Genomic DNA, 12873 nt, shown 5'->3' on the forward strand with positions numbered 1-12873 from the left:
TGGGCCTATCATTCTACATTTGATGATGGGGAACATCAGCAGACATGAACACAGTTAGTTTAAAACAATGACAATTTGTGAGTATATTGATTACTGTAAACTGGGATATTTTTGCCCCAGTTTATTTTTCCCCTGGTACCATTATATACAAATTTGCCTCCTGTTCATTTCACAATCTGTGGCTTACATAAAATTAAATGAGTGAAACATATATTTGCCATCTTGACTCATGGACGAAAAGGAAGAAATTAAACAGAGACAAAACTTTCCAAGTACACAGTAAGCAGATAAGCTGATTTCTCCCAATCAACTTTATTCTACCTACCTCCTCCATGAGATCTAACCAATCCTTAAGACGGAAATCTTGACTCTGAGATAAAATGTCACGGTCCTGAATCTCCATCAGCTGTTTGTATGCCTCATCAGCTACCATCTTGTAATGGGAGCACTCCGTCTGTAATCTAAAGTCCGAAACCCTGACTACAGGCATGTCAACAAACAGCTTAAGTGAGCAGTATTGAGTATAGTGTAACAAGGGAATTCTGCTGACGTTTAATGTAATGCTTTAAGATCCTTGGCTAACACAATAATCAATACACTATGTACTATTGTTTAAAAATCATGCAAGAACATAACACAGTTACACTGATATCTAAATATTAACAGAGGTTAAACAAATTATAAAAAAAAACAAAAACTTTTATTTCAATTTGTTAGTAGTTTAAATAACATCTTCAGTCTATAGACATCTGCTGTGTTTACTTGAATATATGAGTAGATTAACAACTGTATGCTATAAACACCTGCTGACATTTATTTGGATATTTAAGTAAAATTATAACTGTATACTATAAATACCTGCTGACTTGATCCTCTAAGTGTTTCATATTGGCAGCATCCTGTATCGCCTTCTCTGCATGAACCATGTCTCCTGCTCCGCCATTACTCAGTATAGATGTTCGCTGGCGTACAAGTTCCTCACGTAAGGCCTAACAACAAAAAAGCAAAAAGTAGGAACAAACTAATCATTGTCAACAAGAGCATAGCATAGTCATAATGAAGTAAAAAAAAAAAAAAAAGACAAGAAACTGATCACTTTTTAAAAGTGTGTGAAGGTCAAAAAAATTAATTCACATGAAAGTGACTCTTATATATAAAAAAGGATAGAGTTGTGGCAGGATGAAACTACTAGGTACAATGTGCATCTTGTATAATTCAACTGATAAAGTTTATGATAATGAATACTGAAACTGAGTGGTGATGATTTGAGTCAATATTATGTAATACTGAAACAGGACAGTATGATGTGACAATATTTTGTGTAATGTGACAGCGCTGTGACCTATGTGGGAATTAGGGGTCTCAGAGCCCATGTAGGGGCTGTAGGTCCTAGTGAAATATAAAGATCTGTTATAATCTATTGACATGAAATCAAGATGTAATGATCTGATAGGGAGTAAAATGCCCTGTGCCATGCCTAACTACAGAAACAACCTCTTTTCAGGTAAAACACTCTAGAACTGCTAACATACTAGAGAACTTTTACAATGAAAGTACATGATTCCTTTCCACTGCCTGACTATATACATCTAACATATTCAAGAACTATGCAAAACAAAACTAGAGACGGGAAAGATTCGGGAATGGAGGTGGGTTAGCTTGCAAATGAATGAAGTCTTGAGTAGATAAAGATTGATAGGACCACCCCAAAAAATTCGCCCAAACTGATGCTGAAAATCTAGGACAGACAAACATCTGGTGTCATGCAATGCAAATGCATTCATCTGGTCCTGTATGTATACTAATTACACTATTTTTAGTTAGTCCTTTAGAGCTGTAGGTTCTTGGGAAAAATACAGATGACCTCCTCCAAAGTTCAATTGAACATACATACTGATTGGCTCAAAGAATTTCTTACCCTGGAAAGTTACTGTATATTAATAGTGAAATATGCCTGGGTGTCTACACTGATTGACCTTAGTGTGAACTTGTGAACCTGGAAGGAACTTGTAGCTCATGACACAGCCATGGAACCAAGTAAAACTGCAAAGTTGTGTATAAAACAAAAATAATAATTTTAATTAATAATTTGTATGTGAGTGTAACATGACAGTGTTATGAGAGCATGTTATGTGACAGTGCTGTGTGACATTGTAATATGACAATGTTATTTGTGAGTGTATTGTGACAGTGTAATTAGACCATGTTATGTGATAATGCTGCGTGACATTGTAATGTTGTGTGAGTGTATTGTGACAGTGTAATTAGACCATGTTATGTGATAATGCTGTGTGACATTGTATTATGACAATGTTATGTGATAATGCTGTGTGACAATGTAATGTGACAGTGTAATGAGGCAGTGCTGTGTGACAGTGTAATGTGACAGTGTAATGAGGCAGTGCTGTGTGACAGTGTAATGTGAAAGTGTAATGAGGCAGTGCTGTGTAACAGTGTAATGTGACAGTGTAATGAGACAGTGCTGTGTGACAGTGTAATATGACAGTGTAATGAGACAGTGTAATGAGGCAGTGCTGTGTAACAGTGTAATGTGACAGTGTAATGAGACAGTGCTGTGTAACAGTGTAATGTGACAGTGTAATGAGGCAGTGCTGTGTGACGGTGTAATGAGGCAGTGTTGTGTGACAGTGTAATATGACAGTGTAATTAGGCAGTGCTGTGTGACAGTGTCATGGGGCAGTGCTGTGTGACAGTGTAATATGACAGTGTAAAGAGGCAGTGTTGTGTGACAGTGTAATATGACAGTGTAGTGAGACAGTGCTGTGTGACAGTGTAATGAGGCAGTGCTGTGTGACAGTGTAATGGGGCAGTGCTTTGTGACAGAGTAATGAGGCAGTGCTGTGGGACAGTGTAATGGGGCAGTGTTGTGTGGCAGTGTAATGTGACAGTGTAATGAGGCAGTGCTGTGTGACAGTGTAATGGGGCAGTGCTGTGTGGCAGTGTAATGAGGCAGTGCTGTGTGACAGTGTAATGGGGCAGTGCTGTGTGATAGTGTAATGAGGCAGTGCTGTGTGACAGTGTCATGAGGCAGTGCTGTATGACAGTGTAATGAGGCAGTGCTGTGTGACGGTGTAATGAGTAAGTGCTGTGTGATAGTGTAATGTGACAGAGTAATGGAGCAGTGCTGTGTGGCAGTGTAATGGGGCAGTGTAATGGGGCAGTGTAATGGGGCAGTGATGTGTGGCAGTGTAATGGGGCAGTGCTGTGTGATAGTGTAATGAGGCAGTGCTGTGTGGCAGTGTAATGAGGCAGTGCTGTGTGACGGTGTAATGGGGCAGTGCTGTGTGGCAGTGTAATGGGGCAGTGTAATGGGGCAGTGCTGTGTGATAGTGTAATGAGGCAGTGCTGTGTGGCAGTGTAATGAGGCAGTGCTGTGTGACGGTGTAATGGGGCAGTGCTGTGTGGCAGTGTAATGGGGCAGTGCTGTGTGGCAGTGTAATGGGGCAGTGCTGTGTGATAGTGTAATGTGACAGTGTAATGAGGCAGTGCTGTGTGACAGTGTAATGGGGCAGTGCTGTGTGACAGTGTAATGGGGCAGTGCTGTGTGGCAGTGTAATGAGGCAGTGCTGTGTGACAGTGTAATGGGGCAGTGTTGTGTGGCAGTGTAATGTGACAGTGTAATGAGGCAGTGCTGTGTGACAGTGTAATGGGGCAGTGCTGTGTGGCAGTGTAATGAGGCAGTGCTGTGTGACAGTGTAATGGGGCAGTGCTGTGTGGCAGTGTAATGAGGCAGTGCTGTGTGACAGTGTAATGGGGCAGTGCTGTGTGGCAGTGCTGTGTGACAGTGCTGTGTTACAGTGCTGTGTGGCAGTATTGCTATGTGACTGTTTTGTCGTAACATAATGGAAGATAGTATATACTGTATAATAATATTACAGTATTATGTGAAAAGTTTATGAGTGTAATATGAGAATGCAAATTATGTAGAAGTTACTATGTGATGGAGTATATGAAGGTACCTTGATTTCACACTGCATCTCCTCAAACCTCAGAGCCTGAACATCTCTGTTTACAATGGGTTTGTTCTTGATGTTCCGTGCCTGTCAACATAAACCTAGACTTGTAATCTTCAATAAATCAGATTGTACCTGTCAACATAAAACTAGACTACATGATTAGTAGAGAGCAAAATTTTCCTGGTGTGATCATGTCTAAAACCACTGAATAAAGTACTTAAATTGATTCAATAAAATTAGCAGAGTTAGATCTTGCCTTCAAAACAATTCATTTAAACTGTCTTCACCTGAATCAAAACATTATTTATTGAACATTACTTTTGAGACAAAATAACTTTGGTCTGTTGTAACATCTGCTTTACTCACCCTATTGGCATACTTAAGGGCATTCAGGGATTCATCAAAGTTTGCTGTGGCAGGACTGATACAGCACACCATCAGGGTTTGTGCATTTCCCCCTAAGGAGTCCTGAAACAGCAACATCACAAGAAAATGAAATGTTAACATTAATACACTTAAATAATCAACCAGTCCAAAATGCCTCTTCTTCTCAATGTTTGTGTCAGAACCTGTCTTACCAGTCCCAGTCAGAACCTGTCTTATCAGTCCTTGCCAGAACCTATGACAAACTTACCTATCTAAAAACAGTTCTGTACCTAACTGACTTATCTAAAACTGTCCCGATAAGAATGGAGTGTACCATTTAACAAGTATCAACTCTTAAAATACACTCAGTCAGATGATTACATTGTCATCTTCATCAGACAAATGACGTTTGTGTCACACAGACTCTTTACATCATAGTTGAGTACAGTACATTGGGAAACCTTCATCATAATTTAAGTCGGATCCATTTCACCTTTTTGTAGGTTTCAGTTAAAGTATAAGCTAAACTGAAATAAATGCTGTTATACATTTTCAGAATAAAAATACTTCTGGGTATAGGTTTTCCCATATTCAGTACATAAAATATTACACCATTGACAACACAAGACAGTCTTTAGCATTAGGATTAAAGTTGATTGCATTTGTAATATTTAAATAAAGCATAAACTTCAGCCTTAAGGTTTCTGTTGTAGTGAGAAACAAAAAATTTGACTTGTTCATATTCTCAGTTTACTTAAACTTCATTATTCACTTGTAATATAAAATTGTTAAAGAAGAACACTTCTGAGTGACTATATCAAGGATTACCTTGAGGAGCCTGGTGATCTTTGATTCTCGGTAAGGAATGTGGCTTGATTTCTTCTTCGGATCTCCCAAAGCACTTATCACATTGCCCAGGGCCAGCAGACCCGAGTTGATGTGTACAGACTCTGAGTATTAGTTTTACAGGCCAATAAATACAATGTAATTACATGTATATAGAACAACCAATACAATGTGGACAATATCTAATTCATTTAAACAATTTCAAAGATTATAAACTTAGCATACAGCTTGTGTTATCTCGTTGGATTATGTTAGAGAAAAAATAAATACACAGTGGCATCCTCTTGTTTTGAAGAGGTCTCTATACTCATCCTACTGACCAAACTATTATACCTACATGACTATTACCTTATTTGAACACTTGCCTAAAAATTGCTGTTACTAAAACTGACCTTAAATTTGTTAAATGTCTCATGATTACAGTATCTCTTTTTTTATGCAATATATGAAAACTGTGCTGATTTTCAATTTCTACCTTTGAACCTGTCCCCAACGTTGCCAGTCCTGTGTGCACGTTCAGATCCTGCCAGATCCACAAAGTGGAACTTTCCTGACATGCAGTGAGTAATATCTGAAAAGAATGAGGGATAGATTTTTGAAGAAATTGTTATCATAGGTAAAAATAATCCAACTGAAAAAAAACAAGAATGTTTAATCATGAGAAACCAAAATAAAGCATGGCCTTTCTTGGGACACCTCTTTCATATTCTATAACCTGTTCCTGCTTGCTTTTACATAAACAAGTTGAAATGATCCAAGCGGTATTCAATGATACCTGTACCAAATGTTGAAATGTTTCATATGTAAAGCTCATAATGCACAGTTTAGGAATTTTTACATCAACCTTGGGCCATGCAGTGATTTTGAAATTAAGAGACAGTCACCCAGTTAGTTTCAGATCTTTCAACTGCCCTCGTCAGACTGCAGGTGTTAAACATTCAGCAGTCCATCCTGATCTGTACCCATTATTTATCTTATAGGTTAAGTTGGTTCAACCATTTCAATCTCTTAGACAAAAGGCACCTTAACATACCATAGGAATCCCTATTGTCAGGATATGTTCCTAGAACATGGAATTCCTTTTTACTTTATTCTGTTTTTGTTTGGAATCAGAACATGCAACATGGCCAGTAAACTTTAATGTCAAAACCATCAAAAAGTACATATATCAAAATTTTAGAAGCCAAATGTTACCCTATATATTTATAAGAAGTTAATTTTGTGAGGCTAACATTTCATGTTTGTCCCAGTTTTTTCTAATTCACAGCGATTAAATATCTTTAGATTGGAATCCATGTAAACAGGCATTAAAAAAGCATTGTCTGTGATTTGATTCTCTGTAAAATACTTACTGGGTTTTCAGGTTTGTGCTATCTTCAATTACCATGAATATCGCCAAATTATGTAATCAGGAAGTATTTTCAACTACATAGTATATTTATCTATACTTCAATATCTTCTATCAAATCAAAAGTTTCTTTAATTTGAACAACTGACTAGCCTTTCTAAGAAATTTCAAGAAGAAAAAGAATCACAAAGAGATTAAAATGATGTGATGATCCTGCATTCAAAGTATTAACTTATTTTTGTTAGTTCAGAGCAAAGAAAAAGAAAAAATTGGATTATTAGTCAAACTAGTGCACTAAATCAATTTAGGATTGTGACCACTTGTATCCTTTTATGGTTTTACCAGTGAAGGATCAAATTAGGATTTTGACCACTTGTATCCTTTAATGGTTTTACCAGTGAGAAACAAATTAGGATTGTGACCACTTGTATCCTTTAATGGTTTTATCAGTGAGAAAACAAATTAGGATTGTCACCACCTGTATCCTTTAATGGTTTTACCAGCGAAGGATCATATTAGGATTGTGACCACTTGTATCTTTTAATGGTTTTACCAGTGAGAAACAAATTAGGATTGTGACCACTTGTATCCTTTTCATGGTAAACAATACAACATAATTGGTATTATCATTCAGATTCCAAATTAATTTACACATGTTTCACTTGCTCCTGGATGATCCATCCTTCTCATGTAACCTAAACTTTCTTCAACACCTATCACTTTTTTTCTCAAATGAAAGTCTAAAAGTTTTATCAATATCATAAAAAATTCACTATTTTTTGTATGCCAACTTAATTGCCCTGCCAACAGCAAGGAAATTTTGAGATGATCTCCTACGTAGTAGCCGGTAGTCAACTCTGTGAATAACATGGGAGAAGTGCAAAGGAAAGGTTGAGGGAACAATGGTCACATGACTACAATAGTACAGGAACCAATCAAGATTCATACACAATCTCTACAGAAATTTACAGAAAGTTACCTATTGAATTTCTACAGCCATTCAGGGAAATAAAAATAGAATCATCTCAAATATCAGGAAATGGAAGTTCATAAATAAACAACGATATCTGGAAATTGAAAGTTGAATCTCTTTTTAAAAATCAGAAAGTTAATAAATTTAAATTTAAGCTTCACAAGTATCAGAGCCAGAACACATAAATAACCTGACAAGGAGACAACATTTTAACTATCTATCAAAAATGTGCAAACACACTGTTAATTTCTCAAGCAAGAAATTATCTAAAAGAAACAAAGTAATAAAATTAAAACATACACATCATACACATGTGCAACACAAATCAAAATAGAAGCATCTAAATCACAAACCTTGTGGTAGTTTGACAGCTGAAATACAGACAGCCGTAACATTCCGAGTTAATATTGTGTGTATATAATGTTTGTATACAGTGATAATAGCCATACCAGCATTCACACCAAAATGATAAAATATCATTATTGCTGTTGTTCAGCACATGTTAAAGAACAATGATATTTTCAAAAAGTCATGCAAAATGTTCAATCCCTCGTATCAACAGATTTCAAATAAATATATTTTATCTCCAAAAAGTGTGACATGTTTAAGAGGAGGCTCAATGGGCCTGTATTGCTCATCTCAATATCATGAACATCAGAGCAAGTTACTACCAAATTAAGATATCTTTATTTCCACAATCATGACTCTACACTTAATTTTGACATATTTGACTCCAATGTTTTTCTATATGAGGTCAAGATAATGAATTTGAACAAATTTGATAGCCCTTCATTTTGCAAGCTACAGACCAAAATAAGGCTCTAATCTTCTTGTTTGAGAGGTTGATTTATGCCTATGTAAAATGGACACTGTACCACAGTCTGAGTGAATTTGTCCAAGTTTTGGGAAAGTGAACTAAAAATCAATATAACAAGTCATAAAAAACCCAAACAAAATTTAAACATTACAGTTTACGCAGACCAAGACTCTTACCTTCATCTACAACCTCAGAACTCTCACTAGGTTTTCTCTTTCCAGCCATAACATCAGCTTCTGTCCACTTTTGCTCTATTGACAAAACAAAAACAGTGATTAGTGAAGTTAATGTTTTAACATGCTTATTAACATGTCTGAGATAGTGGCACTCACAATCACATCAGTTAGACATGCTTCGATACTTTTGAATACATATGACAGGTATAGTATGATGCATGTTGTGCACACATAACAAGCTAAGTGCCTCTGAAGATGGATTTCATCAAAACAGAATCCCAGTTTTACCTTATTCTGCTCCTAAGGACAAGTAATACTTCAGATTTTGGAAACTTTGGGAAGTTTTGTTTTATGCAAATAAGTCAAGAACACAACTAGAGGGGACAATGAGGTAATACTTTTGTATATACTTTGCTGAGGAGGACTCCCATTTTTAGTTCTATGTGTATTATGAATATATAATATGACGTAATTTAAGATAATGATGACATAATAGGATATTTTTGGTATTAAATCTGAAGACTTATAAGTAATAAAAGAACTTTATTTTTGAATAGAAAGAGAATACTGTTTTGATATGGAGATTTTCATGTTGTTGAAAACTTGAAACAAAAATTGATTCCTTTAAAAGAGACTGATGATATAAAACAAAATTGTTCCGTTAAAATTATGATTTCTCTAGATTACTGTAATCACTGCACAAAATATAATGCATTGGACTTATGTTAGCAGGGAATTACAGCCGATCTCCAATGATATGATTACAACTGATCTGGATGGGTACTTATTACTGAATCTGTAATCATGACTGATCTGTAACTGAAGCGAGGCCATTAAAACTTATCAACAGTGATATAATGGAAAAACATTTATGTTTACAACTGAAAAACAATGACATAATCAACAGTGAGGTAATTACAACTGACCAACAGTGAGGTAATTACAACTGACCAACAGTGAGGTAATTACAACTGACCAACAGTGAGGTAATTACAACTGACCAACAGTGAGGTAATTACAACTGACCAACAGTGAGGTAATTACAACTGACCAACAGTGAGGTAATTACAACTGATCTGGATGGGTACTTATTACTGAATCTGTAATCATGACTGATCTGACTGAAGCGAGGCCATTAAAACTTATCAACAGTGACATAATGGAAAAACATGTTTACAACTGAAAAACAATGACATAATCAAAAGTGAGGTAATTACAACTGACCAACAGTGAGGTAATTACAACTGACCAACAGTGAGGTAATTACAACTGACCAACAGTGAGGTAATTACAACTGACCAACAGTGAGGTAATTACAACTGACCAACAGTGAGGTAATTACAACTGACCAACAGTGAGGTAATTACTTCTTAACTGAATGGCAGTAATTAAAATCAAATTCATATCAGTGTTACAACTTCAGATCTGGAGTGATGTAATGATGAATTCTTTACATTTTTTTTGTATGTAGAGCTTCTTCAGATTTATAACAATACAAATTCACTAGAATGATGCATTCATTGATTTAAGACATACCTAAAAGAATAGACTGGTGTATACAAAAAGTATTTTTCAATAATATATATGTACCTATGACCACAGTAAATATGGAATGTGAGCGGCTTGACTGTTCATTCATCTGTGTTGATCCAGTCTGTCTGACGGCAGACCCTGCTTCAAGTAAAGTCATCACATCGTCCAGTGATTCGCAGTCCACTTCGCGAGCTCCAATAATTACTGAAATTAATTAATTTATTGATTTGGTTCAATGGTTATCATACTTCAGCTCTTCTTTCTACAATTTTACAGAGCAAATTTACATTTTTACGGAGTAGAGTTGATTTTCTATAACTGATGTTTCAGTTCATGAACATAAGTATTCCTCTGATTCTTTTGACATCTACGCTTCTGTTGAAATTGATCAGAATCTGGTCTGAAACATACCATTTGTTTCCTTGGATAATAACAATTATTAAGCCAACATGTAGACTAAGTGTCTGACATTCGGTACTCAAACTGTGTGGACAACTAACAACTCTATTATTTACATAAACTGTCTGGACAACTAACAACTCTATTTTCACTCAAACTGTCTGGACAATAAACAACTCTATGATGTTCTCAAAATGTCCCGACAGCAAACAACTCTATTATTACTCAATCTGTCTGGACAACCTGAATGTTTACCTGTGTTGCCTTTGTCATCTTCACGGACATGGAGGTCTTTGTAAGATGTTTCTGTGTCCAGCAGGTCTTGCAGCTCCTCCTTGTAAATTTCAATGTAAGAAACTTTCACCACAAAAACTTGCTCTTCTCTCCTTGACTGAAACAAACAATGCTTGATTACTGATTTGAATCATTTCTACATCACAATGGAATTTTGACAAAGGTCCTATTTCCAAAAAAAGCATGAACAGGTAGTGGGTCAACTGTATGATCACATAGGTTTTCCCTAAGTACTCCAGCTTCCTCCAACAGATAGACTTCTCAAGCGCTTACATCCTGGCCAATAAGAATGATTAGTATTAACTGAAATAACTTGTCTTTATTGTTGTAAAATAAGATGATGATGTTTAAATTATGTTCCAGTATTACATCATTTACCTCTATCGTGTCAAATATTTCCTTAAGAGCTCTGGGTATAATTCCATATTCTTCTTCACATGAGATATTTCCTCCTCCAATTGTGAAGGTCTTACCAGAGCCCTGAAGTCAGAAAAAAACAAGCACATTCATAGACAAGTACACACCAGAATTCTTGCTATCAGTAATCACAGTAAGCACATTCATAGACAAGTACACACCAGAATTCTTGCTATCAGTACATCACATTTAGGAATATATTGATGGCTCTGAAATCTAACATGTTAATAGCCTTTATATGACTTTAATTCTACCAACTTTATGACGACTGACTGACCCAAGTGAAAGTTTAAAAATATACAAATAGGCAATGTATGATATTGTGTATTGCTATGTATAATCCAATATCTGTAGAAACACTTACCGTCTGACCATAAGCAAATACTGTAGCATTGTAGCCATCAAAAGTACACTTCACCAAGGACTCTACACAAGACTTGTACACATCCTCCTGTACAAATAAAAAACAAAACATGAGAAGAGAAAGTAGTTTGACATTTACACCAACATTCACTCAAGATTACAATTATTATTTCAATATCAATCTTGTTATCAGATACCCTATACACTTGCCTCAAAATTCTATACAGGCAAGCACACAATGTCATAGGTATTTAAGCAATTTGTTATGAGATATCCTATACTCTTGGTTCAGGAAGGGTCTAGACTTTTGACTCACTATTCCATACAGGCGAAAATGCAACTTCACAATTATTTCAGATAGCATTTCCGAAACTATACATTCCTTCATATTTTGTAATCGGGAGTGGCCATTTTTCATTTTCTGCTCTGAGTTTCAATCAAAAATCTTATCATGATGTATGCAGTTTGTAGTTGTATGTTCTTCAAACAGACTTGGTCAATTGGTGACAAAATGTTAACACAAACCTGTGCTGTCTTGGAAGACAAAACATAATCAAATGTGAAGGCTCTATCCTTGCCAACAACCACTTGTTTTGTATTAGGTAGGACTCTTACACATATCTCCTCCCCTGCAATCTTTTCCTTTGGTAGCAAAGGTCTCACCTAAAATAAATCATATTTTCTTAACATGAGAACTAAAATAGATCATGCAGTTTCTTTATGAGAGTTAACTTTTCCTTTATGTGGATTTTACAATTTCCCTAAAAATAGCCACTAAGCATACTTTTCACACTGGCTGTAGAAAGTCAATAACATTTTAATACAACCATGGTTAATTCATTAAATTAATTGAAAAGTTTGAAAACTGAAAGGCAGACTTAAATTTTCTGTGCCTCTGATTGAACTTGAAATGATCACTTACCCTTACTGCTACTCTAACATTGACTTCTGCCATGATGGTGGAACGAAGTCAGTCACCTTAGTACAGGATACAAGTAATACAGCTGGTTCCTAATATCACCAGCTTATCACCAACTCTGCAGTCCAGACATGATAGACACTGAAAAGACAAGGAATAAGCATCAGGGTATAAACCAGTACAGTTGTAATGATCCTCGATCATCTATATGGAGAAAAGTATAACATCTATACAACAGGTACTAGAAATGCCTAACACTCTTTGATGTTAACTTTATTGAATGATGTGTTCACAAATTCTGCCTTTTTGTAGACAGAGACATGAGTGAATTGACTGCTTACCATCTCTGCCTTATCTTGTAACATTGTAACTATATATAGTTTTTACTGTTTGTTGGCCATGTTCATTGCAAACTTTGTCACTTTCAATTTATTAAAAGTTTTAG

At 35.8% G+C, this 12873-nt stretch overlaps 1 protein-coding gene across 1 annotated transcript in view; it reads right to left on the reverse strand.

Moving 5' to 3' along the window:
* Positions 1-12464, reverse strand: part of LOC132549896 (kinesin-like protein KIF27) — a 31995-nt gene extending 19531 nt beyond the window's left edge. Inside the window, exons 1-13 of the mRNA XM_060213871.1 lie at positions 12432-12464; positions 12035-12172; positions 11511-11597; positions 11108-11209; positions 10691-10826; positions 10094-10240; positions 8492-8578; positions 5665-5760; positions 5172-5293; positions 4344-4445; positions 3981-4061; positions 859-989; positions 326-461 (exon numbers count right to left, since the gene is read on the reverse strand). Coding sequence (XP_060069854.1) covers positions 326-461; positions 859-989; positions 3981-4061; positions 4344-4445; positions 5172-5293; positions 5665-5760; positions 8492-8578; positions 10094-10240; positions 10691-10826; positions 11108-11209; positions 11511-11597; positions 12035-12172; positions 12432-12464 — 1398 coding nt within the window. The remainder of the gene's footprint in view (positions 1-325; positions 462-858; positions 990-3980; positions 4062-4343; positions 4446-5171; positions 5294-5664; positions 5761-8491; positions 8579-10093; positions 10241-10690; positions 10827-11107; positions 11210-11510; positions 11598-12034; positions 12173-12431) is intronic.
* Positions 12465-12873: the final 409 nt, after the last annotated feature.

This window comes from Ylistrum balloti, unplaced genomic scaffold (assembly GCF_031769215.1).
Source record: "Ylistrum balloti isolate Yb309-2 unplaced genomic scaffold, AGI_CSIRO_Ybal_v1 Utg370088, whole genome shotgun sequence".
Classification (NCBI taxonomy): domain Eukaryota; kingdom Metazoa; phylum Mollusca; class Bivalvia; order Pectinida; family Pectinidae; genus Ylistrum; species Ylistrum balloti.